The sequence below is a fragment of the Trematomus bernacchii genome, unplaced genomic scaffold (genome assembly GCF_902827165.1).
Source record: "Trematomus bernacchii unplaced genomic scaffold, fTreBer1.1, whole genome shotgun sequence".
In the NCBI taxonomy this organism is placed as follows: Eukaryota; Metazoa; Chordata; class Actinopteri; order Perciformes; family Nototheniidae; genus Trematomus; species Trematomus bernacchii.
The window spans coordinates 3,190,665-3,218,084 of NW_022987801.1; the positions used below are offsets into that span (position 1 = coordinate 3,190,665).

Below are 27,420 nucleotides of genomic sequence, written 5' to 3' on the forward strand. Positions count from 1 at the left end.
GGAATCAGCAGAAGTAATGTGATGCCTATCTGTTTCTTTTGAATTATCATTGCATGCCATTTAATTAGAAGAAATATACAAATCCCCTCTCAGGACATTTATACATTTGAATCAATATGCTTTTTCCCCAAAACTCTTTATATAAGGTTTCAAAAGAACCATGAGGCTAAATGAAATATATCTGATATATAGTTCCTCTCACCCTGGCAGGTCATGCCGATTGGCTGATAGCCCGGCTTGCAGACGCAGTCGCTGAGGGAGGTGCTGCCGGGCCTGGAGGTCTGCTGCGAGTCGGGGCACGAGAGGCAGCTGCTCAGGCCCCCTGGGGTGCCCTCTGGTTTATAGGTGCCTGGTGGACATGCTGGAGGGAGGAGAGGAGATAACGAAAAATGGTTAGGAACCAATCCGGATGTAAACATTGGATGTTAGCTATAAATGAACATTTGCAAGAAATGAAAAACAGTCTTGACGATGCAAGAGGGGCATTCAGGGGAAATTCAGGGGCTACCAATCGGAGGGTCAGATCCCAAGCCCCTGCAATAATCTATCAAAATGTCCTTTGGCAAAACACCTGACCCCAATTTGCTCCTGTAGGCATGTCTAAAGTACGGACGTGTGTGTGAGTTGCTTTGTTTAGAAGCTGCAGCAAAATGACCAAATGTTAAAGCAAGAAGAGCTGACAAAGCATTCTGACTAACATTTGAAAAACAATGAAAACAGCTTTACAGATTTATTAGGAGACTTTGATCTAATTTATGTCTGGACGTGTAGTGGTGGAAAATGTGGTGAGAATTACAGAATGATCTCACTGGCTAGGTCAAAAAGACAAATTCATTTCAGCATCTTAATTAGTCCAGGCAGGGGAAATGGTCTTGTTGCTCTGTAGACGATTTACTACGATACAAGAATCAAAGAAAGCTTTATGAGCATCTCAGACCAGCTTCGGTTCACATGTAAGCACACATGGGCTACGTTAGGAAACCCTTTTGATCACCTGCACACACACACACACACACACACACACACACACACACACACACACACACACAACACACACACACACACAACACACACACACACACACACACACACACACACACACACACACACACACACACACACACACACACACACACACACACACACACACACACCACACACACACACACACACACACACACACACACACACACACACACACACACACACACACACACACACACACACACACACACACACACACAATGGAGTGTGTTTCCTATTAGCATCACCTGAGTCCCATTGGAGGACATGCTGTAAAGATGAAGCACCGGAGGTCAAAAGAAGGTCCTCCAACATTCTTTCATTCTCCATCAATCAACTTCATTTTCACTCGCGGTGCAGGAGTGAAAATGAAGGATTGAATCCATCACATGGTCTTATCGGGGGTTTAAAGGTTACTTTCACATGGGATTCCTTATAAATGACAGATTAACTGATTAAACCTTTTGATAAGTGATTTACTTATCAGAATAGATTCAGTGACGTAAAGAGCGTCTAATTCTGATATCCTGTGATCTCAACTACTTTGAATTAGATTATGATTATTTCTAATAAGATATTGCCAGGGACAACGGGCCTTATCAGCCATTACACGGGTGTTTTCACACAAGCAATTTGTTGAGCTGGTACTTCCCATAATTCACAGCGATTATTCCTGCAGGGAAAAGCTTTATCAGTTGCTCAACAACGACTTTCTTCTGTGGTGTTTACGTTTCTGTGGAGCTTTTCAAACACACAAATGACAGCCATCCTTGAAGATTGCAGTCATTATTTTACATCTGATTCACCCCGACTGCTTTTACACCACGTCGTACAGTTGACTCATGTTCATGTGGATGTCAGACGGTAATTAGGAATGCCCGTTGTGGTTTCCACGAGCCAACAAATGTATTTAATGTTCAAACGTGATCAAGTGTTGAATAATCACTGACATTTTTATCTCAATAAACACCAGTTCTGCTACAGAAGTCAAACATAGAAAGTTATCTTCAGGAACAATCTTCTGCTTAAATGCATTGAGTCACAGAAGCTAGTAGAACAGAGGCTAGACAGGAAGTGACATCATGACTTGGTCTTGCTGTCTACTTTATAATTTGACTACATTGGTTTACTGAACTAATTACTGCTAAACCATAGACTGACTGAATTACACGTATTAAATAGTATTACAAAATTCATTTGTGAACAGATTGCAGCTGGTAACGGCATTACATCATACCGTATTCAAGCAAATCCAAATGTTGTTAGCGATCATTGGAAAAACAAACCGACAGTATTTAGTAACGCAGTTTCCAAATCAAAACAGGCTACAGAGGAACTTTCAGACGGCTGCTTTAGACTGTTTCATTGGGTGTTGTGCTCTTTAAACTTTCTCAACCCACACCCACACACTTCATTTAAGCACTGACACAATAACATTTTAAAATATGAATACAACTTTTATCCACATGGGATATCTTTAATGCTATTTCAGGACATAAAAAGTGAACATTTCACATTATATCAGTGTCTTTTTTGGCAACAGTTTACAGTCCAGGCTTAAGTAAACTGTTGAATTACAAGCCAGTCTGTGCAGTAGGTGCAACAGAGAATCCACAGTAATACTAATATTCTTAACAAGTCATTTAGTCGCGGCAAAGCCAGAGGCCAGGTGTGAATTTCCACTGCTGAGCTAATGCCAGCCCCCTCCCCCCCCCTTCCTCAACAACAGGTCAGCCAGGAGATGTTAACAAACTGTAAAGCAGGGGCTCGCTACTGGCACTAAAACGCACCCAGTAACCCACATCAAACACACACAGAAACACATGTATACCTGTTTTGGTGTGTGTGTGTGTGTGTGTGTGTGTGTGTGTGTGTGTGTGTGTGTGTGTGTGTGTGTGCGTGTGTGTGTGTGTGTGTGTGTGATAACAAATCCATCTGACGCAACTACTCCATCCTGTGCCCTTTAACACGGAGGAGGGATGTCACATAAGACGCCTGAAGCGCAGCTAAAAGTGTCCGCTCTGTTCAAGTTTTACAGCTTCATTTAAGGTTTACAGGAAGCCTAGTTATTTTTAATATGAATCGTAACTCACCCGCAGCGCAACAGTGGAAATACTGTAATGAAAATATATAACATTTCAAATCCTGGCAGGTTGAAATGTACACAGACAGACAACAGGTCACACACAGAGCTCAGAAAGAGCAGACAGGGCTTCTGGCTATAACGATTGGAACGAAGGATGGACAGGAAGGGATCCATCCATCAATATAAAATAAAACGGAAAAACTGGAAGGTGAATGCGGACAAACCCGTGGGGATTTCCTTTCAAATGTATCGTTGCTGCGTGACTAGAGCCAAACTTCAGACCCCAAACTGGAACTAATGGTGTTTGGACCCCGCAGCAGTCTGGTTTTGGGTCCATGGATATACTGCCTATGGCTGTGGAGTCAACTCTGCTGCACTGCACCTTTCATTTGGAGAGGAAGTGGACCGTCAGCGGGCCAGATGACCGTAAAACAGAAAGAGCCTGCTGTGTCTGGGCTGCTTGGTAACATATGGAGAAGCAGCCGGTCAAAGGGAACTACTGTGTGTGATGAGGTTAGGAGAGGAAAGAGCCAGCCTCGGTGATCATTAAGCTATTTATTTAAAAGTTAAAGCAATATTTGAGAGACTGTGACTAATAATGTAGGTAAATAGTTTATCATAACATCGCTGGCTTTCATACTTTCCGATTTTTCTAATGTTTTGAAAATGCCGTTTTGGAAATGTGCGAGTAAACTGAACCTAACTTTTTAAGAAAAGATGGGAGATTAGATAAACTGATTTTTTTTTTTTAATCCATTAATGATTTTCCAATGAGGCATATCTGTATCTTTATCTGTCAAAAAGCAACTGACTTCATAATACATCTACATATGCTAGTAGCGGCTAGCCTATAGCTACTAGCCTGAAACAGACTTCTACACCCAAATCATTTTTAGACCTAAATGTTGTTCACTTTCTTCTACTTTCTACACACCGTCTTTGACATAATGCAGAAGTACTCCAAAACATGTACAGTAAACCTTAAAAATATGACCCAGACAGCAATAATTCCAAACTTTATTTTGAATCCAAGGACTTGAACTCATTAAAGTGTCAACTATCACAACATTGACACATAATAAATATAAGAATATATTCTTATGATTAAATAAGGACTCAAAAACCAAGACAAAACCACAAAACCGAGCACAGGCCAGTTCATCTGTTAAAGTCCTTTCTCCTAATATGAAGTAAGTCATTTCAACTGGCAGACACGTCTGCTCCGGGAGCCAAAGTTACTATCACATGAGAATCTCTGAGTCTCTGGGGGGAGGCTGTGTTCGATTAGCCAGGCCTAAAAACAGACTGGGAGGAAACGATGAAAGGAGCTCCAGAGGGAGAGCGAGAACATCTGCCCCCTCCGCCACAACGACAAACAGAGAGAGGGTTTTTTTTTTTTTATCTGAAAGGGACATATTCTAACAATATAGTTCAACAAAACCAGCAAACACATGCTTGCAAACTCCCAGGATGATCCATACACATTTCAAACACACCCTGCTTCCCACATGTTAACTTAAACATAAGCCACTTGGTTTTATAACGGGAGAATGAACAGAGAAAACGTTCACCTTAAAATATCACTGACTGTTTTTAGTTTGAGCTTTTGACAATGAACAGTGAAAAGTAAACACTGCATCTTAGATAGAGAAAACAATATACCAACAAAGTATTACACAAATTCCAAATAACAATACTTATTTTTAATACTCTACTTTGGTGATATATGAGCATTTCAAATATATTTTTATCTTTTTATCTTCTCTGTGCCAAACCAAAATATAGTCTTCAAACGATTTCTGGTTTAGATGGGATAAAATGTGATCAAAGAATAACTTAACAAGCCGAAGCATATGACCAGAAAGTCGATGACTTCATCCAATATAAATCTACTGTTGGAAACCCTCTTTTGTTTCTACACTAAACAAAACACACAGCATTTAGATGTAGGAAAGATAACTGACACAAGTAGCGTAAATGATGGGCAGATTTTTTCCTTTTAATATTTGAGACGCCGTGACCCAATTCTGTCAGTCTTCAAAGCCAAACAATAGACTGCAAAGGAAGCGCAGCAGTATTACAAATGGGCTGCTAAATCTGGACACGGGCCTGGACACTTGTGGTCAAAGGCTCTCACACAAATGTTGTTAAGTTTGGCCTTACAATGTCAGGGTAAAAAAACAATGTTCACATGCGAGGAAACTTTGAGACCTCCCATGCGTGTTTGAGGTGCAATAATAGACAATTTAAATGGACAATTAAAATGTATAGTCTGGTGCACAGAAAACGACATATGTTCATGCAAAGGGCTGACGGAGACGTGAAGAAACTGGTGCTCAGTATACAGTTTAATTTCAGGTGAGCAAAGTCATTTTATACGTCAAGTCAGAGCCAGCAAGCTATAGGCATCTCATGCAAAGTTCATGTGGACCCCTGCACTGCTGGTGGCCTAAGTGACAAGCCACCATAACAAAGAAGCTCCCACATCTGTCCACCATTCACAATATCATTAACATTGCTCCATATGGCAGTTTGCCAAGTTTCAGGACTCATGACCTCAAGATGAATCTGTGAGGTCCTGTTCCACCAAGAAGCTACCGCGTGTGTAGCACCAATGTGAACTGGAAAAAAGAGGGCCAAACATTATGTTCTGTTAATAAGAAAATCCCTCCTTGCTAAAGCGTCCCTTAGCATAACACTGAAACCATTCCAGTTCTAATAAAAAGACTATTTCAGCTGTTCATCGTGAAGCAGGAAGCTTTTAGCAGAAGGTCTCAGACTTGAAATCCACTGAGAGAGTCGGCCTCCAGACAGCTGTCACCTGGTTTAGTATCTCGCGTCTTTGTTTGCAACGACTAGAGTCGCTGGAGTTTTCCGACCTCAATACATGGGTCACCTGTAGCCAAAATAACGTTTGGGAATCCCATCTCCGTGAAATGTCGGGAAGGATGCTCTAAATCACATCGACAGTCGCATTGAAGTCCGGTCTGCTCTCCAGCTGGATTGTGGAGAGCACAGCTGTCCACCTACACAGCCTCCATCTGGGGGGGAAACGGACCTCCACGGACCCCCGGATCCCAAGAATGTCAAACTCCTGCGCTGTGATGCATTCTTTGGAGAAGGAAACTGAGGTAGTTCAGTCGCCGTTTTTCCTGCTTATTATTCCATCCTATTCCCAGAGGGAGAATGACCTCACCGCAATTGCTAGATACCTCTTATGGATTCCCGAGGAAAAGGAGAGAGTCCTGCTCGCTTATTACAGACTCCGGGAACACTGGGATCCAACGGGAGGACGAGGCAAACCACTAAACAACTGTACAAACACAGGTTGGTCCTCAGTCTGGTGTGCGTGATTACAGATTTCAGTGTGCTGTGGTAAAAGAGTGCGGTATGATCTGAGTGCACTCGGGACAACGTAGCATAACACTCGGAACGTTAACGCTAACATGTGTAAAGGAAAAAGCCTGTTTTCATTTCCGTTTGTGTCACATCACCGTTTCACCAAATTCCAAGCGTGAAGGATGTGTTATCAGACGTACAGTACACACACACACACACACACACACACACACACACACACACACACACACACACACACACACACACACACACACACACACACACACACACACACACACACACACACACACACACACACACACACACACACACACACACACACACACACACACACACACACACACACACACACACACACACACACACACACACACACACACACACACACACACACACACACACAGAGATAAAATGGAATAGAGACAGTTGCCCTTGTTCCAGAAAGCTGGCAGATGCTGACTTCCTCCATCCTTATAGCCTGTGACCTTTGACGTAGAGCGTGTCCCTCTTCATCACCTCCCAGAAACTGGAGGGATTCAGGAAGATCAGAAAGTGAAAGGAAGTAGGAGGGAGCACTGAAGAGGGTCGGTGAAAATATCCAGAGACGGATAGGGGTCACCGAGAGGGACAAACATGTTAGATTTGAAGAAAGGGCAAAGGCCTTGAAAAACCCACTGGAGAGAAGCACTTAGGAAGCCAAAGGAGGAGGAAGTCAGTCCACCTTAAATTCCCACGGGCTCATTTGTCAGTTTAAATTATGGACGAGAGACAAATGGAAACATTAAGAAGTTCAAATATTTTAAGTGCCTAAAGTCACGGCATTGAAGTCGGTTGTTGTTTTTTGCCTCCTAACAATGTGCTCTTTGTCAACACACTGTGTGAAGTCGAGGCGCACAAGATAATGATTTAAAAAGTGTTAAGAAGAAAAACATTATCATTCCTGGCTTCAGTGTGAGTTCATAAGAGACTCATTAGTAATTATGATGTTTATGAATACTTAAAACAGCGTTGCACATGATGCCGTTAAGCAGAGCCTCAAGTTCTTATTCTAGTTCTAAACCCCTAATACATATATATATATATATATATTTGTGAATATTATTCCGATTTCTGAGGGTTTTGTCAATTCTGAGCAAGTGTTGAATGCCATTACATCAACACTGGTGACATGACAAGTACCAAATAACCCCTAAACATCCACAAAATACAAAACGAACCAAAAACTGTGATGTTTATTTAAAGTGGACCTATCATGCTATATTTGAATAATATAGTGTAGGACCATACCTATATAAGGCATATTTATACTTTTTCTTTTTCAAAATACCAAACAGATCATGCATTTTAGCCATGCCTCATTTCGCTCAATTTGACATTTTTTAGATCTGTTTTAGCAAGGGCTGATTCTGTGAGAACAGCACCATCTACAGGCCTGGCATATGTACTACAGCGTCTCCAGCGCTTTCGAACGGCAATGGCCGTGGCTGTCTCCTCCTGATTGGTGGAGTTGGCCCAATAGCCGTAGCGCCACTGTCCTGACGTCAGGACAGTGTTCAAATCTGGATCAGTTTTTATCAGATCCGTTGCAGCCCCTTTTTTAGAGATTTGGGTATGGAGGAAAATAGAGAGGGTTGTGTTTTCTGACACTTGGTGAGTTCCCTGGAACACCGGGGACACATATTCATGTATAAAAGACGTACAAAAGTGCATTTTGCATGATAGGTCCTCTTTAAGGTATCCATTATGTGAGCTATCCCTAATGACATTTGCTGTTGTGTGATTGTTTTACATCCTGACTTCTTTTTGAAGATACAATAAGTGCATCAATTAACTATCAGACTATATCATAATTCCACGAAAAAAAATGAATCTAGTTATTAAGTAATTTGTGTGTGAAAAACAGTAGTAGAGACTGAAAAACAACAACAATTTGATAACTGATGCATTAATAAACAAAAGATGACTTTCACTTTATCATTTTAAATCAAATTTGCTATTAAATTAATCATTTCGTAATAGAAAATAGTTCCCTAAAGATGTCAAAAGCGTCAAAGAAATCAACGACTGCTTGTTGAGTATAATGGCGCTGAGAGTTTTGTTTGTGTTTCCAGTCCTCGAGCTAGGAATGAGATCATAGCAGATTCAACAAGAGGTGTTCCTGCTCTGTAAACCATCGTTGGGTTTAAAGCACCTGCCGACACGGTACAGTAGCTACAGCTCTGATATATGGAGAGAAGAGGGGGGGGGAGTACCTGGAGGGGTTATGAGGACTACTAGAATAACGCAGGTGGAAAATAAAAGACACATTGGCGCGGCGATGGAAAGAAAGATGGCCGTAGGAGTGTTAATGACACAGTGAGGTAGTGCTTCACACCTATGGCTGTTTCACGGCTCAATGTTTTTCATGCTCTCCTGCAGAGGAGGGTCCTATTAGGCCCAGTTTACAGCTCCCCTTCCTCCTGGCTCCTTCATCTCTGTCTCTTTTTCCTTTTTTAAATCACACACACGCACAGAGCAGCCTAACACAAGTCGTGTCTGCTTTACAACATCCCTGACCTACAGACACGGCAGCAGTAGTCATCAATTAAGGCTTTTTACAGACCTATATGTGTCGTTTAATGAGCGGAGGGAGGGTGGAGCGGGGCTGAAACATGTGGTGTTGAAGGAGGGGATGAAATGGATTTCAACACTGCCTGCACTGATGTATACAGCTCTAAAACTCAAACTTCAAACAGCAAGTGACATGAAAGACTATCGGACAACACCTGAGGGCAGCTAGGCACTGGGCTCTTTAAAAACCAGGGAAAATACGTATTTCCAGGCATTTTGGTCAACTGCCAAATGTTCTGCTAAACCTCGTGTTGCTAAATTTCTTTCCAATGTCATGCTATATTTCGCTTGTTAAAAGAACAACTTGGGCTTTTATTTTCATAGCTTTTTACCATGACTTTTGGATATTTCTCTGTTATCAAAGTGATAGATAATCATTTTCATCTTTATCTCTCACTTTAATCTGAGGTTGAATTCACAGCAGGCACACTGGAAATGTCAGTAATTAAAACGTATGTTATTCAACATTGCATTGAATGCTGTCATGAATGAGGCGTTATTTGTTATTTAATTTTTATTGCAATGCCACGAGGTTAAGATGCTCCTACATTTTTTTTACAAGCAACAGGATAAACGTTATAGTTCAAACCTACATTTTTTAAGCCCATTTCCTTCGTCTGAAATCAGTTTGATGTTCTAAGTGTCTGACTTCTTCTAACATAATATTTCAGAATCTCTCGTGTCAAATTAAGAGTTGTAAATCACTTGTGTTCCAGATAAATAATCATTATCACTGAGCTTATTGGTGGTAGTTCCCCCCGTTCTCTAAGTCTGGCACTGAGCCAGTGTGATCTTGGCCCAGTGACTGAAAGCTCTCCATTCCCCACTCAAGACGCATGGCTCCAGGGTGAGGAATCTCCCTCCCTCACTCCCACCCCCTGCTCACCAAAGGAAAAACACAAACTTACATGCAATCAGTTTAGGCAATAAATGGGGGTCCGGGGAGTTGTGGTACTTAACCCTCCTTTGCTTGTCCTCAGGAAATCCGAAGCATTTGCCCCCTGCCTCATAACTGCACCAAAACTGAGCCAAAAGTCATGTTGAGCAACTGAAGAGTTTATTTTCGTCACAAGAACATTAAGAAACAAGGACTTGGATGGACTCGGGCTCTCTGTACAGAAGCAGACAGTCTGCTGTGGTTATTGATGCTGTGGGGATTCAGACGTGTGCAGTTGGAGGAAAAAGTCTTTATACGCAGGTTTATGTAACATGTCGGACGAGTTGGCCAAATCCACTGCTCTGGTAGAAATATATTTACTTCTAAAAAAAGTGCAAATTACGACGACTGAGCAAACAGAAGGACAGTGTCAAGTCTGCTGGCAGTGGTGTTAATGACCTTCTGGGAAATAACAAGGTATCTTGAAAACTCCCGGCTAGGGTCCATGAAATGCGCTGTAAATATTCATAGTGCCCAGATGTTTTATCTCAAAGTGTTTGACCTCCTGAGGCGCCTCTCGTGCCATCATCAGGCCACATTTCTTCCCAAAAACATCAACATTGAATTGGCAGCGTGCCATGACAAACGTGTTTCCTACTGTAGGCAGTAAACCCTTTCAGTGACTCATTTGGCCTCTCGTCCCGTAGCACCGCCGGGAGAGACTTTCCCTTTTGGACATCAACACTGGTAGCAAAACCTTAATTTAATTGTTTTTCGCATGGTCACTATAATCCTAACAAGAACCAAAGCAACATTTAAAACAGATTGAACTTGGTGCAATTACTCATGCCCAAATAAATGAAACGTTAATTCATATGGCAAATGAAAAGAGGCACATAAATGAGAAATAATATACTGTACATGCTGAGACTCTTAATCCACTCCTATGTTTACAAAGGGTTAGAAGTCTTAATATAAAAGCTACTTTATTTATTTTTGGTGTTGTCAATGTTTTGCGCAACAGATGAATTTAGTGTCGGTAAATGTACCTGTTATCTCTTCTGACTACAGTGTGTAGTGTCTGCTCTCTCTCAGGTGATACGAACAGGCAGCGTTGGCCCGGCATCTGGTGTGTGTCAGGTCCTTGAATGCGGTGCATTTTAATGGGTCAGAGGTGTCTGCACGCAAAGAATGCCGCAAACATGTGTTGATCCCCGAGTAGTGTATACTTGTGCGTAAGCAAGTGTTAGCGTGACAGTGCATCGCGAGAAGAGCGGCAGGGATGGTGATAACCGCAGACACAAAATATTTACGCTGGAGACCTCCGTACGGGGGGGGGGAGTCGAGTGGAAGAAAAATAAATAAGGATTGCAACATTCCTCCCATTGCAACACTTTCACTTAACAAATTCCACCTCTCTTTCTGTCATTTTAATTCCTTCATCTAATTTATATCCACCGCGAGGTTTTCCGCTCCCGGTCATTCACATTGAGACCGCAAATATTTACAGAGACGCTGCAGCCAGTGCCCTGTGACAAACAGAAAACGGATGTATTATGTGTTCGGGGTCGAGTTAAAGCTCACTGCCGACACGCGTCTCTTAGGAGCAAGAGGCTTTTACTCCACTAAATATATTCTCTGGAAGCAACTCTTCCAGTATCAACTCAAAGGAGGATGTGTTCTGTTCCACTCTCACATTTCCAGTCAACAGCTCATATCTTGATCATTTCAAGTGTTTCCTAGAATCCCTATCAAGGACATCCATCAACAAAAACGAAGTATTGTGAATATTTTAGTGAAACTCTGTCACACACTTTAACCTTCACTGTCACAGAGAAAACAAACAATGATTGAGCATAAAAGTTCATTCTTGAACACCGAGAAAGTATTTGAAAGATGCGGACAGAGATTTGACCGGATATATACGATGCGAGAATCAGAGAGATAGTGCTTTCTTGCTGTAACCCACAAACGGCAACCTACGTCTAAATCAGCCTGCAAAACGTTCTGCAAATCTTTTTCCCGTCGCCTCACCTGCCTGGCTTTATCTATACCGTCTTTCCCTTTTCTTCTGCCATGCTTTCTTCTGTCTTTGCTCTCATTGCCCCCCCCAGCAGAGGCATCCTCAGCAGCAGAACAAAAGCCCGTGCTGCTGACACCACGCTGACACAGTCCAGACCTGCTGTCAGTCTCTCAGGCTTCAGAAGAGGCTGATAAGGCACAATGTGTGACAGGAGGAAAGCATGTTCCCCCTTCTCTCTCCCCCATTCCTCCGGTGATCCTCGGCGATGCAGATATGGAGAGCTTGAGATTGGAATTTGAATTGGAGACGGAGATGTCCTGTCAGAGTAAACCACACAGGGTTCATCCTCAGTTTTCTATCTGCTGGGATTCCTATCGTGTTTTGTGGAAGAGGCTGTTTCACTTGGCTGTCGACAGATTCATAAACAACACCGCTGAGCACTGTGGGTGGATTTGGAGAGTGTTTCCAACGAAGCCAATGATAATAATAATCCTCTGACAGGCCGAAGGTTCGCTTATATTGCCTTCAGATGTGTCAAAGGCTGTTAAACGTAAGGAAACAAATCCAACAAGAATACAAACGTCTCCAAACTTAAAGTCTAGACAACGAGACCACCTGAAGTCACACACCCACCGTCGAGCCTCAATGCAGCGTCTCACTCTGGCAGTGTGTGTGTGTCTGCCACTCAAGAGCCCTGACGCAGACGGAGTACCCATAATTCACCAAACACCTTTCTGTTCAGCCAAGTCTGTTGAGGTTAAAGCAACAGGCGCTGGATTCTTCTGAAAGCAGCGAGAGTTTGTCGGGTTTGCTTGTATGTTTCTCGGTTACTCTCGCCACAAATCTAATTGCTGTTGGAGCCACTGCTGCTTCAAAAGAGCCTTGTGAGTTATTAGAGAGTAAAACCTTCAATAAATGGAGTGTTCAAAAACATATGTTAGGCTATTTCGCACCACTTAACCAAACCAGAACTGACGAACAAGGCTCAGCCTGCCAAGTATTCGCTCAGCTCACGGTGGGTAAAATGTCAGCAGTATATTACGAGGATATATCCACAACAAAATAGCCAACTCCACTCCCACGAGACATTCCTATACGAGCGAGAGACAGGCGAAAGGAAGCCTTTCTCAGTTGCGGTCGCAGCGCCTCGCTGTGTCCTTCCTTCCTTCGAGCTGCTGAGTCTGCGCTCTGCTATTAATTAAACCATTAAAAAAGATTAATAAGCAAAGTGGGGCTCCAGTCTCGACAACATCTGATGAGGATTAGGGAGGCGTGCTTTTTGGCACGATGACCCCGATGCCCTCTTCATCTGTCGCTGTTTCTTTTCTTTAAACTCTAATCTTAATTATTTTAACTTGTCTGTCACTCAAATGGCTTCATCCTCTCTTTTCCCATAATCTGATTGTGGATTGAAAGCATGTGGGCACAGAGAGGAAGACCTAGAGGGCAAACACACACACACGATCAGTGCCCATTGTTTCCTTTTATTAGATCAAGGTTTCTGTTTCCTCTGCAAAGCTTGTTTCTTCTCAGTCCTTGAGGTGAGGCGTCTAAATGACTGAACCTTAACACAGCAGCTTCTCAAACACACTCTCACACACTAGCCGGAGCATCTGCGAGTCGCTCTTCTCTCCAACAATCACACAGACTGCTAAGTTGCTCTGTGACTTTGGTGATTACATATTGATTAAAAATAATGTATCGACCCTTCCCCTTACGCTTGAGTGACGGAGACCACCTGCATCTGATTGCAACAGAACGCTGTTTAACTTGGACATTTAACGGACCAGGGAATCGACTTTTAGAAGACAAATGAATGTGTCATTACACGGACCGCTGGGGAGTGTTTTTAATTTGACGGTCTGCAGTGTTGGAATGATTTGAAGCAACTCACTCAAGCCAAACAAATGTAATGCAACTCATCCATCAACTCCACGGTGGGACCTTGCAATAGGAGTAAAGGATGAATTGAAGGGTTTCTCCTCATAAAGAAGGGTCACTGCCTCACCATTTCCACACAGAAAATACATTTTCTGGGGATTGATAAGAGATGATTATCTCATTTAAAATGGTATTATCTCCGATTGCAGGAGTCATCACAATCAACTGACGGAGAATACAAGAAATGACCCTGAATTTTAAGATGATTTTTCTGTCTTTTTTGCCTTTATTGAGGATTTACAAGAAATTGGGAGGACGGCATGCTAAGTGCAGATTCAACACAATGTCCTTAATAGATGGATTTGTTTGTGGGGTTTTAAACATTGTGAAGCTCATTAAATAATGTTAAATAAAACATTCGGAGACTTTAAAAGAGATTAGGGTGAAAGAAAGCCCTCCTACTGTACACCCCATGTGTTCACTCTTGTTTATGTATTTCTCAACAAATAAGAGCCTCTCGTTTTAAATCTACATGGGTACGGTTCACATTATTTCAGCTTGATTTACAGTTCATGGATCTGTACAGTTTTCCAAACCCAGGGAATGATTCCATATGTGTGTGTAAGCCACATTAATGAATGCATAGACGTGCCTGCGTTTGAAAGATTCACTTTTTACGGCTATACATGAACACACGAGTGCAACTACTACTGAAGATTTGTATCTTCAATGACGTAAGGGTGCAACAATAACAAAGGAAGTCCGAAAGCCCCAACATTACGAATAATCAGAAGTAGGAAAAACAGGTTGAACGCCAACCGATGAAACAGAAGAGGGACGTAAGGAATAGAGAATTAAAAAGGCTGTTTTATAATGAGAGCATGTGAAGAAGAAAGAAAAGGACATAAGAGATGTGGTTTGACACAAAGACGTCACTGTCTCAGTCCTCCACCTCTGCAGTAGATTAAGGGTGTGTTGATAGTGATCTGCCCTGTGGACAGCTTACACTGCGTTAAGTGGACAGGCTGCTTATTTCACTTTCACTCACAGAGAGATCCGGAGGAGACGCTGACAGGTAAAGGAGACGAGGACAAGACGAAGACAACGTGTAAGGAACTCTGAATAACTATATCTAAGGCAAACCAAGCAAAAGCAAAGTAATCAGTCTGTTGAAGGTAAGAATGAACCAAAACAGAAAAGTAATAATGATGCAACAGGGTTGATGTTACAGTTTTTCAGTGAGCTCAGTATCAATCAGCTTGTTGCAATTCTTGGCCTCTCCCCAAAATACACAAAAGCTCTTGCTTTCCCTACTTTGATAGCTACACAGCTTATTCTTTTAAATTGGAAATGCAACCACCTACCTTCTCATATTAACTGGGTACATGACTTAATGAGCTGCATTCATCCGGAGAAAACAAGGTGTTTCAGGGATGACATGCAAGGGAAATATTTGGTGGTTTGGAAAACAGTTATTTCCCAGTTCTCTCTCAGCGCTGCTAGGATCTCTCCCACATGTTTTGGTGTGTTTCTTGTGTCTAATTTTCACACTCGATGCTCACGTTACAAGCATTTTGGAATGTATTACTTGAGTATACGAATTAACTCCAACTAGGTTCAACTTCACAGATAAAATCTTCCCCGTTGGCAAACTCATAAGACCTTCCAGATCATTACAAACCATTACATCCCCGCTCTGTAACAATAAAAGGTACATTGGCTGAGAAATTCTAAGATGGTGACAGTAGCAAGACGGGTGTAACGAAACACCTGGGATTAAGGTAAGGCTGGTGAAGTGCAGCAAGAATCAGGCACTCATCCGTGTGTCCTACCTGTGCACTCGTGCTGCAGCCCCTTCCCGTAGTATCCCTTCTCGCAGATGCAGTCGTACTGTCCGGTGTGTGTGCCGCACTTACAGCTGGCCATCAGGTCGCAGCAGTCCCTGCCGGCGTCACACAGAGAGGAGCAGCGCGACAGATCCTCCTGGATGTAGCTTCCTGTCGGGAGGTCTGAGGGACGAACAGAGGGAAGAAGCACAGGTTGCAGAAAGGATCAGATTTCACCACCTGGCAGTCACAGCATTTACCTAAAGTTTAAGTTGTTTAAGTGGGGGTTTCGGGGCACATGTACTTGCAAGGTGCATGATTAAGGGAAAGCAATTTTAAAGGGTTTACAACCTGTGTAATATTAAAGTATTGGCAGGCTCTGTACACTATGCTATAAAGACTAAATGAAACATACTTGTGACATAATCTGCTCAAGAAATAAAAGCACATGAACACCTAAGCCACAGACATGTACTATAAATACAAGTACATTTAAGTGTAAGACGGACTTTAAGCAACAGCCATTACCTTATTCCCCTAGCATATCAATTCCTCCAAAACACACAAGAACCCAAGCCAAGACACGTTCAAAGAAAAAAGAATGAATCTGAGGCCAGATCAAGCTTTGATGCTGGGCTGCGAGGAAACTTATATTTTATTTCTACATTTCAACCTATCCCCCCTTTTTTTCGTTTTATTGCGAGAGCAGGAAGACAGAGAGGTCCATGGAGGAAGAGGGGAGACGTCTCTTGCGTCATTTCTGCAACTTGATCCACGGCCAGTAAGAGTGTCTCGACATGTGGCTCACCGTTTGAAAAGTGTGTGTGTGTGTGAGGCGCTGGTCAGACTTCAAGACAGGCTGATAATGAAGTGTGTGTGTTGGCTTTTGTTCTCACACCCTTATCCCCCCGCCGTCTCACTGATCTTTTCTTCTGCACCTACTGTCTGGGATTTCAGAAGCTGCCTGTGCAGGATTTATAGCTTTCTAGACACTCAGAGCTGTGATGTTTATGGTGATATTTTAGGTTTTTAAAGCCATGACGGAATCCCACTTTTTCGCCAAATTGTGGGAAATCCCCCGTCAAGTGTGGGAAAGGGGCTTCGCTCTGTGTGGAAGTGAAGCTTAATGGCTGCTGGCGGCACATTAAAGAAGAGACCATGTGACATTTACGTTGTCAGATTCTATTTTTAAATATTATCTGCTTCCTCCAAGTAAACATTGAATCTCAGGGTAAATTCTTTGCATTAGAAATATCGCTTGAGAGGAGACAAAGAGTAACTCACTGTTAAAACCTCATGGTAATTTCACATGTCTATTCATATCTTTTCTATGTATTTATGTGTATGCATGTCTTTTTAAATTCCCCAAATCAGCCTATGTAATCCCCATCTGTCCGTCGTACCTTCATGCAGTGCATGTCGAGCCAGGGCCTCGAACTCTTCAAAGTTGTGCACCAGGTAGCAGTGCTGCTCCTTGGGGGGGGAGGCCATGTCGTGGAGCTCCCGGATGTTTCCCTGCCAGATTCCCAGGGTGAAGATCTCCACCCCACGTTCCCTCAGAGCGGCCGCCACCGGACGGGGGTCCCCGCCGTTAGAGTATCCATCGGTGATGAGGAAAATGACCTTTGAGGCGTTCGCGCGAGAGTGACGGAGGATTTGCTGTAAGAGGAAGAAAACAAACTCATTATGGGAAATATAAAAGAATCGGTCTTAAACCACTTTTCATGTTGGTTAAACATCAGAGGATTTTAGACGCTGCACTCTCAAACAATATTTAGCTGACAAGAAGGACAACATCTTGTTAGTGTAACCATGCTGTTAGTGTTCTCCAAAGGTTGACCAATCACACACATCCTGTCGCTCTGCCTGCCAACTTAACTCCAGCTTTAGTGACATGACTAAACTGAATAACGAAGAAGAACGTCACACACAACCACTAAAAACAGCCCTCAATTCTAGGGTTCCTCAAAACCCGACATCAGCAAGAGGGCACGATGAGAAGGAGGGACGGAGCTCTACAATTGTAATTATCTCTCCTACAGAGTACGCAGCTGCCTGCCAGTGGTCTCAAACCACCGGAGAACACTGGGCACACCGAGCCGTGTCCGCCCCAGACACCGGCTTCAGTTCCCAAACTAACTTTAGCCGGCGTTTACAATCCCCCACGTACAATTAGGCGGGACATTAAAGCCAGAAACATGTATTTAGTGAAAGAGAAGAAAACAACAGGACCATCTGCTAGCTTTTCTGTGGAGGCTGACAATGCCTAGGTTTGTTGTAAGGGTGTTTCAAATGAGGCTATGTGGATGAAACCAGGTAGATGGGAGGAGAAAGGATGTGTGTCGGGAGAAAGTGGATGTTTTTCTGTCTTCTGAGTCCAAACAGGATGTAACATTTAGCTACACATGACAGGCTGTAAAATATGCGAGGTAAAGCGAGAGGAGACACGCAAGGGTGTGACCGGGGAGGGACACAGAGAGAGGAGAAAGAGAAAGCTCTGGTCTTTATTGTCTAATTGGCTGAAGTTCAAGCGGCTCAGGCAGGAGTGGCGTAATTACAGTGTCTGTGAAGCGAGGGAGTAAAAGGAGGATAGAGAGAATAGAGGAGAGGGAGAGCCTGGTTTCTCTGATCCTCAAAGCCCAGGGGGAAGTTTGCTACGGCTGCTCCAAGCTGTCAGTGATATTTGTGAACATTTCATCACATGAGAGAAGAAATCGATGTGTTCGCACTTTAGCCGTGTGTGTTAATATTGAATTTGTGTTTTAAGTTGCCGTTACGTCTTTTATTAGGCGTCTACTCAAGTGCTTTTGGGTCACGGTGGTTTCTGCCTTAGCCATGAGTCAGTGGCTGGTGTTAGCGACTGCGGAGATGCTACCAAATGGAGCATACGCATGCATACCCACTAATAACAACCTCCCGATTCGCCCCGACATACTTTAGGTCAGAGTATTAACATACAGGCGACCGCAGGAGCCAGTGTGCGGGAAGTGGGCTTAGTGTCACTCTCTGCATGCACCTTATTGGTCAAGGAATGCAGAGGGTTCACAAAAGCAGCAAATCATTTAGCAAAATCGATATTTGACATCTAAAAACAAGCACACAGGCTGAGGTGAAAACACAAACACATTTTCTCTGATATCACCGCACAGGAATTAAACTGGCATTTTTTAATAACAGGGGGATAAAATGAGATTAAAGAAAAAGTGGAATTTTGGCTTCAAAGGTTAACAGACATGTGTGAGAAGACGCCTTCATGCCGAAGAAATAATGGCAAGGAAAGTGACTTATCTCAAATACATTTCAAAAATGTTAGTCATCCTTAAGCCAATTAAATCGCTTCATAAGAAAATGGACGAGAGCCTATAGTCAGCCAGTGCTAAAAAAAGACCTAAATATTTCTGATGGGTCGAATGTAGTAATCGGAAACGAATATTGCGTCTCCTACTTATTTAAGCAATTCAACTCATGTTGTACATGTGTGCACCGATACTCCTCAAACAGCTGTATGTCAGCTTGAGGCCTCACTACGCTCTACATCCTATGCATTTCTTCAATTACACACTTGGCAGACACTTCAATGGCGGCCCAGGTCCAAGGAAGAGATAACAAGCCGGCAGCAATGGGACAGTTTAAGTGTGTCTGGTTTGGAGCCGATGATATCTGTCAAAGCAACAGGATTAGCGGTAAGAGCGGCGATTATATCTCCGATCCAAAACGCCTCGGACTTTGGCAAGAAGCAAGAGAGCGGGAGAGAGGGTGAGAGCAGGAGAGAGAGTGAGAGCAGGAGAGAGGGTGAGAGCAGGAGAGAGGGTGAGAGCAGGAGAGAGGGTGAGAGCAGGAGAGAGGGTGAGAGCAGGAGAGAGGGTGAGAGGGTGAGAGCAGGAGAGAGGGTGAGAGCAGGAGAGAGGGTGAGAGCAGGAGAGAGGGTGAGAGCAGGAGAGAGGGTGAGAGCAGGAGAGAGGGTGAGAGGGTGAGAGCAGGAGAGAGGGTGAGAGCAGGAGAGAGGGTGAGAGCTGGAGAGAGGATGAGAGCAGGAGAGAGGGTGAGAGCAGGAGAGAGGGTGTTTTTATACAGTAGAATCATATACAGTCAGCTACACACAGCAATAAATATGGCAGTCCAACATGCGCTGGTAATTGATGAAAATAAAATATTACTGTACATATTTGTATCAAGTTCACAACCTTTTAAAGCATCTATTTAATCATGTTGACTTTTCATTTACAAATTAAAAGGGGCCCTCTTGTGCTTTTTCTGTAGTGTGTTGTATAGTTTTTTGTGCACGCAAGTGGTCTGAAAACCCTAAATCAGAGTCAGCCAGCTAACCAATCAGAGCAGACTGGGCTCTGGCTTCAGACAGAGGGTGAAAAGAGGTGCTGCAGCACAGGCAGTACGAGAAAAATAAAGAGCTTTCTGAACATTAAAGAATGGAAACACGTCACAGTAGAGGAACTAAATACAAGTATGACCCTGAAAATGAGCAACTAGCTGGAAATATTTTCCCCATTCTTTAAGAATAATCAAATGGAAAGGAAAAACATTTCTATAAGTAGTTTTCAAAACTCAGAGCTCAGACCAAGTTGAACTAAGTCATTAAAGTGAAACAGGATATCAAAATGTGGCCATATGTGCGATACCCTTCACTGATGAACCACCGATAAATAAATCCATGAGTCCACTGATGAAGAGCTGGATCCATATTCTGGCTCTCCGAACAGATGCTTGTGTGATGAGCTCTTCAAAAGGAGGCACCTCGTTGCATTTGGCAGAAGAGCCTCGGAAACCTTTCCACACCTTGAGGGGCTGACGGTGGAGCCAAGGTGCCCCAGCTGTTAATCAAAGGCTTATATATGCATGGGCAGCTATTCTGAATGCTAAATGAGTATAACCCCCCCCCCACCGCCACCCATCTCCACCGCACTGCTGGCCTCCCATCAGCCCTTCCTGTGACTTTGATCCGGGGCTGAACCCACCTGGCTCCGAGGGAAGCTAGTTAATGATTTGTTTCTTACTCCATCTGCAACAGTGGGTACCTCATCGGATAAAGCAGTACAAAGTTAAATACATAGAAACTTTAAAATAGGATATCAGTCAAATCTACACTTTTTTAAATGTTGGTTCACTATCTAAAACATGGGAAGAGATGAATTATGTTATATTCTGTACAGCTTCCCAAGGTGCACAGCATGAAGTATACAGTATTACGCAACGCATCTCAACAACACAACACATCGGTATTAATAATAACCTAATCTTTTTGACATTGATAATAGCTGATTCCTTGCAGGGGGGTTTTATTTGGGAGGTTGTAAGTGTATGTGAACAGTATGGTATGATATGAGCTATATGTATTAGCATTTTTTGCAATGTATCCAATGTATCTTATGTATCCAGTTTTTCTCAACCATGATTTATTTGTACTTCCTTAAGATCCACGTTTTAAAAACTTAATTCGCAGGCATTCCAAGGCGGATAACAAAAAAATGCATCCGTTGAGAGAAAACCTTCTCCCCCATCAGTCGGAAGTGAGAGCGCTTGTTTTGACAGGCTATCTGCTCTTGGCTTGGGTGGTAAAAATAACAACAACATCTCTGCAGGGGCCCAGCAGAACAACGTGCACACGGATACACAACTGCACTCACAGGACTTCACTTTGGTATTATTGAGCAACATTGAGGGACACATACTTTGGATATTTGAGAGGAACTAGGTCGCTTGCAAAGATCATTTGTTTCCTGTTCAAATCGGAGATATGATCTGAACTTTTGTCCCATGAACGTCTTGTCTTGTTACTTTTATCGTGCTTCACAGGAATAGAAAACATTTCATATGTAAGGTTCAGAAACATCTTAACTTTTAAGTGCGGTTGGTTCACAATTTAAAGGCAAATTAATGTGGAAATGTTTTGACATGAGAGCCTATTAAGTATTTTCTTTAATATGTTGTATTTCTTACCATTGGTTCCACACTTCATGCCACATTATCTCTGTTTCACTGACTGTATTTCACAAACTTTTCCCTTGCTCAGTGGGAAGACTGACACAGTGAGGAGGGAAGGTCTCCACAGGGGCCACCCAGGATGCTTGCTACATATTATTCCTTACATGAAACATATCATAAAGTAAAGCTCTTAAAGGTTTTAACCTCATCTGCTACCTCTCAGTCTGTCAGACACTATTCATATCAGTGTGTTCATGTACTTGTGGAGACTTGAAAGTTGCCTCAGACACAGCAGAAAATCCCTTTCATAAATGTCAGGTCATCTTTTTGATTTTGGCAAATAATAAAAAGGTAACCTGCCAACACAAGTTTCAAAACTCTCTCTTCATTTAACGCTCAGGATTTAGGATTGGCCGCCAAAAAGCATCGCCCTCAGAGGAAATGCTGAGAAATCAAACGTGCAGTTCTTTGTTTTGAAAAAAGGCAATCAATGCAAGATGGGCTCACATCTGCACTATTACAAGAAGCTATTTATGATAAACATAAACAGTTGTTGCCTGTGGTGAATTGTCTCAAATCTGTGGTATTCTTTGTTTGCCACAATATACTGTTAATGGATCAAAAACAGTAGTACAATATACAGGGCTCAACAACCATAAGGATTGCCCAATAACCCAGGAGGACAAGTGCCAGGTTGGTCTAGCAAATCTAGCAACTCACTTTCCTGAGCGGTTATAATGAATTGAATGCATTGATTATGTCTGCAGCATATGATGGAGGAAGGTAAGTGCCGTTAGAAGATGTGAGCTATCTTTCTATTCTGCAGTTAGCACCATTAACGATGAACCCTGATGTGGAAAATAAAGAGTCAAGCACACAAGCAAGTCACCATGTCAGGGTGACACTCTGAAGAGAGATCAAAGAAGTAATAAACCAGACAGGAGACAGTGTGTTTCCGTTAACTACACTGCGCAGGGGATGCTTGTTCACACTGCAGGGCTAAGATGGAAACATACTGAAGTGTTGCCTCCAAGTTATGAGGATTACAAACTTAACACGTTTGGGACATCTTATACAAGAAGCATGTATTATAATATATTTAGTCTCAATGAACACATCTCCTGCAATAGAGAGGCGAAGTCCCTCCCTTTCCGGGGGAGCTCCATGGGACCTTATTTCGGAAAAAGTATGTATTGAAGTCAATGGCGAGAGAAAGATTATCTTTCGATCCCGTTTGAATTGAGCCACGAATTACACATATGATGTTTGTCAATTTAAAAGATAATTTTGCAAGTCAATTAAAATGTGTCGTAAAACTGTGAAGCAACACTTTTTTTGTGTGAAAGCGCTCAATGAACTACATCTCCCATCTCGCACCACACACCAAGACGGCCGTCACGTTGGCACATTTCACTTCTTTCTTTCAGAATGAGGTGAAAAGTATTAAAAGAGGTGAAAATCACTCCAAGTCTGGGCATGTTGAGAGCTGCACATACACACAAGGGGAGTTAGTCGGTTCATAAGAGCCAGCATGCGGGACCGGGACTCTGGGATTTGTAGTCTTTCTAGTTGCGTATTTTTCATAGTCTTATATTTCAACAGTTTTACGACAAACTGACTTTTTTTGACATGGAAATTATTATTTTAAGATTGACAAACATCATATGTGTAATTCGTGGCACAATTCAAACGGGATCGAAAGATAATCTTTCTCTCTCCATTGACTTCAATACATCATTTTTCCGAAATAAGTTCCCATGGGTCGGAAGTAGATGGTCGGGACTTCGCCTCGCTATGCACATCAATCAGCCCCACATGGCGTCCCATCCCGGGGAAATGATGGATCTGTAGTTCAGGAATAGACACAAAAAGCAGCACAATGCTTTAAGAGAGGATCATTCATCAATCACTTTGCTTAAAGTGCAGTTTACCCAAACCACAGAAGATGTTTTCGGATAATTGTTAACCTATCTGGGGTGTAGTTGGGAACATTTTAGGGATAGAGAACTATTCCAAGAACAGGAGAGCCATTACAGGAAAACGCTCCGAATGGGGCTACCACTTACTCACTTCGCACTCAGTAACCATTTTAAAGTCGTCACTAAAGGCTGCCTGTGTAATCTTGTGTTCTAAGTAAGCCCAAATTGAGGAACAGTTTGGCGAATAAGTGCCACGGCGTGTGTTGGAGAAGAGAGTGCGGACAGCTAGTTAATTGCCAAGCAAGGTTTCTGTCACAACATCATTTATCAAACTCAACAACTCAACCAGGAACGACAAGAGGAGAGACACCGGAAAGAGAGAAGCTAATTCCATAATGTGATGCCAAGCGGAAAGGCTATCTTGGCTGGCAAATGAGAAACTCATTCAATTATCCCCCCATTGGTCCCGGTGCTGTTCTGGCGGATCGAAGCGTTGAGAGAAACACTTAAGGCACTGACCGTGGTCCAATCGGACACGGCATTCTGGGTAACTGGCTGAGGAGAGTTGGTTTGATTGAGTGGGAGGAAAAATAACAAGAGCAGCTTCGGTCCGAGTGCCAGTTGGACGACGGCGAGGTCGGACTGGCTTGGCAATCTGCCTCGTGTCATGCATCGGGTTATTTATATTCATTGTGTTTTGTTTTCTATTTTCCGAGAGTGTGTTTGACATTTTCAATATTTAAATGGTATTTCTCTCATATCAGCGTAGTTTATCAGCCTGTGTTTTTTTATGGGGGTGCATATGTTGACGTTTAAAATGTTTTCCAACTGGATGTATAATATATCAGTGTATCGTATGGTTTACTGGCAAATGTCATCATGATATGTTTTCTTGCTGCCTTCGTGTTTGGCTAATATTTTAAACATGGATTAAAGTCAAATAAACTTGTCAACTTACATAAGTAGTAATTGTTGCAAGAGAAACCTTATATTTAATCAGCTACAAGTTGTTGCCAAAGTTTTTTGAGAAAATATTTAAATGATTTTGCATCATCAATTGATATGGTGGTGGGATATATTTCCCCTTGCAGTTTTTGGATGTTATCATCATTAGCAAGTAGTTGGTGAGAGGGTCTTTTGAGGCTGTTTTTAATCAAGAGACTGCCTGTTTTCTTGAATATCGATCTGCAGGTGACAGGTCAGCATCAAAAAAGCAAAACCAGATCCTTAATGTTGATATTCTAAACACTTTCGTTGCTATGTTAGAAACGACCTACAGTACATGAACCTAAAAATCCATTTTCAACAGAGTTACGTTTGAAGATCGGAACAAATCCCACGAGTTATGTCATTTGTGAGATTCATGAGCTCATTACCTCACTTCTCGAGCAGAGGGCGGCCGCAGCGTCATCACTAAGGCACAGACTTCATTTCTGACATAAACAGAGGCAACGTTGTGGTGAAGCGCGATCCTTGTCTCGACTCCAGACTGGCGTGTTGAAAGTGCTTAGACGCAGGGAATGGTTTTTGGAGACTGGCTTAAAGCATCCATGAAAATGTATCCAATCACGTCTCAGACCACACTATGGAGACAGACTTTTCCTTTATTTTGTTGATGGTTGTTGCTGTAGTTGCATATTTCTCTCATGTTCCCCTCTCTCCTCGTTCTTCTCCTGAGGGGTTTATTAGTCTTGGCACCAGCTGTAGGCGGAGATTTCCTCTGATAGAGCGGGGAATTGGAGAGACGTCGGTGTTTGTGCTACATATTAATGTAGAGGTTTGAATTTATTGGCTTGGCCCTCGCTGATAAGTTATATTAGACCTCACAGCATCAAATGGGAGCGCGAGCTGGGAGGTCGTTTGAGGGACGACACATTTTGGGATCGCTTACACTCGGCCGTGGATTCCTACACAAGCTCATCATAAATCAAGAGAAATGTGGAACCTACAAGCACTCCAGAAAAACTAAAACACCAATACAAATACTCTGTTGATGGGAAACACCTGCATTTAGTGAATTGAAACCGATTGTATATTTGTATGTGTTCTCCTCGGTTGGATGATCAGCATCAGGTCCTGGGGGAAGGGTTGCTTTCCAACACAGGGACTTTCAAACAGGATCTGATTAAAATTGAGGCGAGTGCATATTTTTGTCTTTATGTTTGGGTAACTACCTGGAACGAGGTTTCTTACTGAAGCTGGAAACACAACAAACAGATGCAGAAACTAAAAGATTGCACAATTAGACCCGGAGAATGGGAAAGAATTTACATAAAAAGCAGGGAAAACAAAGACAGCAGGACGTAGGAACATTTGTGGTTTCGCATACATGAACCAATTACCTACTTATAGTCGTTCAAACAAACAGAGACAGTCAGACCGACTCGTACACACTCACCCCCCAAAGCAAACAACCAAATGGAATCTGGCACTTTCACTGTCTAACCTCAACATTGCAAGTGCTTTACTAATAGACCCACACGCCTGAGCCCATGAAAACATGTTATTTAGTTTGCTGCTACCGTCTCATTGAAATACTTTTGGTTTCTTCAGGTGCCAATATATGACGCTTTTGGTCAATCCTAATCTCAAGATGCCAAAGTAAATCCTTATGCTTAAAGCTTTTGTGTGATTTGAGTCTTAATTCTGTTGTGTGAGCACGGAGCAGCCGATTGAGGTGTGGAGGAAGAAGAAAAGTTCAAGTGCACTCATCAAACCCAATAAACTATTTGAGAGGAAAGGCATGTTCGTCATTCAACATTAGGGCCAGCTGATGCATCAGCATGGCAGATGTTGACTCATTGTAGCTGCTGCACAGAAATAGCAAACACTTGACTGTCAGCAGAGAGTTTATCCACGAGTGAACATTGGCAAGTTTATTTTTTAAGTGGAAAATGTAACGCTCAGGAAATACAGCTTATAGGGTTGTTTGAAACCGATTTTTCTAAATAGTCATGTTGATATTGAAAGTTCATTGTTGATCTTGGAAACATCAGAATCATTTCACCACAAGGAACGTACATGAAGTAACTGTTGAGCTTTTGATCATATCATAAAACTGTTATTAGCACTTCAACTTCAACAGAACAAATTCAATCAGCCGAGAGTTAGACTTTGACCTGTTCAAAAGCTATAGATGCTACTAATTGGACTTTGTGGTGAGATTTATTTTTCAACTACTGATAAAAACGCATCTTTTAAACTCAACTTTAAATTAACATGGTCAAGAGACAACTAAAATGCAAAGAAACAAATTCTACTTCATCAATACAACTAGGTAACTCCATCTAATGAGGGAAATCATGTCAATATTGGGAAAAACAAAAACAACTATTATTCGGGCTCTATTCAAAACACAGGAGAGTTTTAGCCATACCAGACAGCCTACTTTAAAGCACCGTGGTGTCCACAGCACGGTGGCCGAGTGGAAACCCCCTTTTTCCAGTGATCTCAAGAAACCACAGCTTTCTAAAGATATTCATCGTTAATACGGCGTTTAAATACCGGCCACTGAAGCCGCTGACAGACAGTTCCTCCTCCCTGACCTTTGACCCCGCCAAAAGAGTGTTATTCTTCAAAGCCTCGTCACCGCTTCTTTTTGAAGCGCAGATTTCACTCTGTACCTCTCCATCTTAACACCCCACCCCTCGCCTTTCATTTATCACACACACACACACACACACACACACACACACACACACACACACACACACACACACACACACACACACACACACACACACACACACACACACACACACACACACACACACACACACACACACACACACACACACACACACACACACACACACACACACACACACACACACACACACACACACACACACACACACACACACACACACACACAC

The 27,420-nt window shown here is 42.6% G+C and overlaps 1 protein-coding gene across 1 annotated transcript in view; it reads right to left on the reverse strand.

The window, feature by feature from the left end:
• The window catches only part of svep1 (sushi, von Willebrand factor type A, EGF and pentraxin domain containing 1), a 78,301-nt gene that overhangs the window by 38,182 nt on the left and 12,699 nt on the right, over nt 1–27,420 (reverse strand). The window contains 3 exon segments of the mRNA XM_034150033.1: nt 203–361; nt 15,693–15,869; nt 17,090–17,345. Of these exon segments, the coding sequence (XP_034005924.1) occupies nt 203–361; nt 15,693–15,869; nt 17,090–17,345 (592 nt within the window).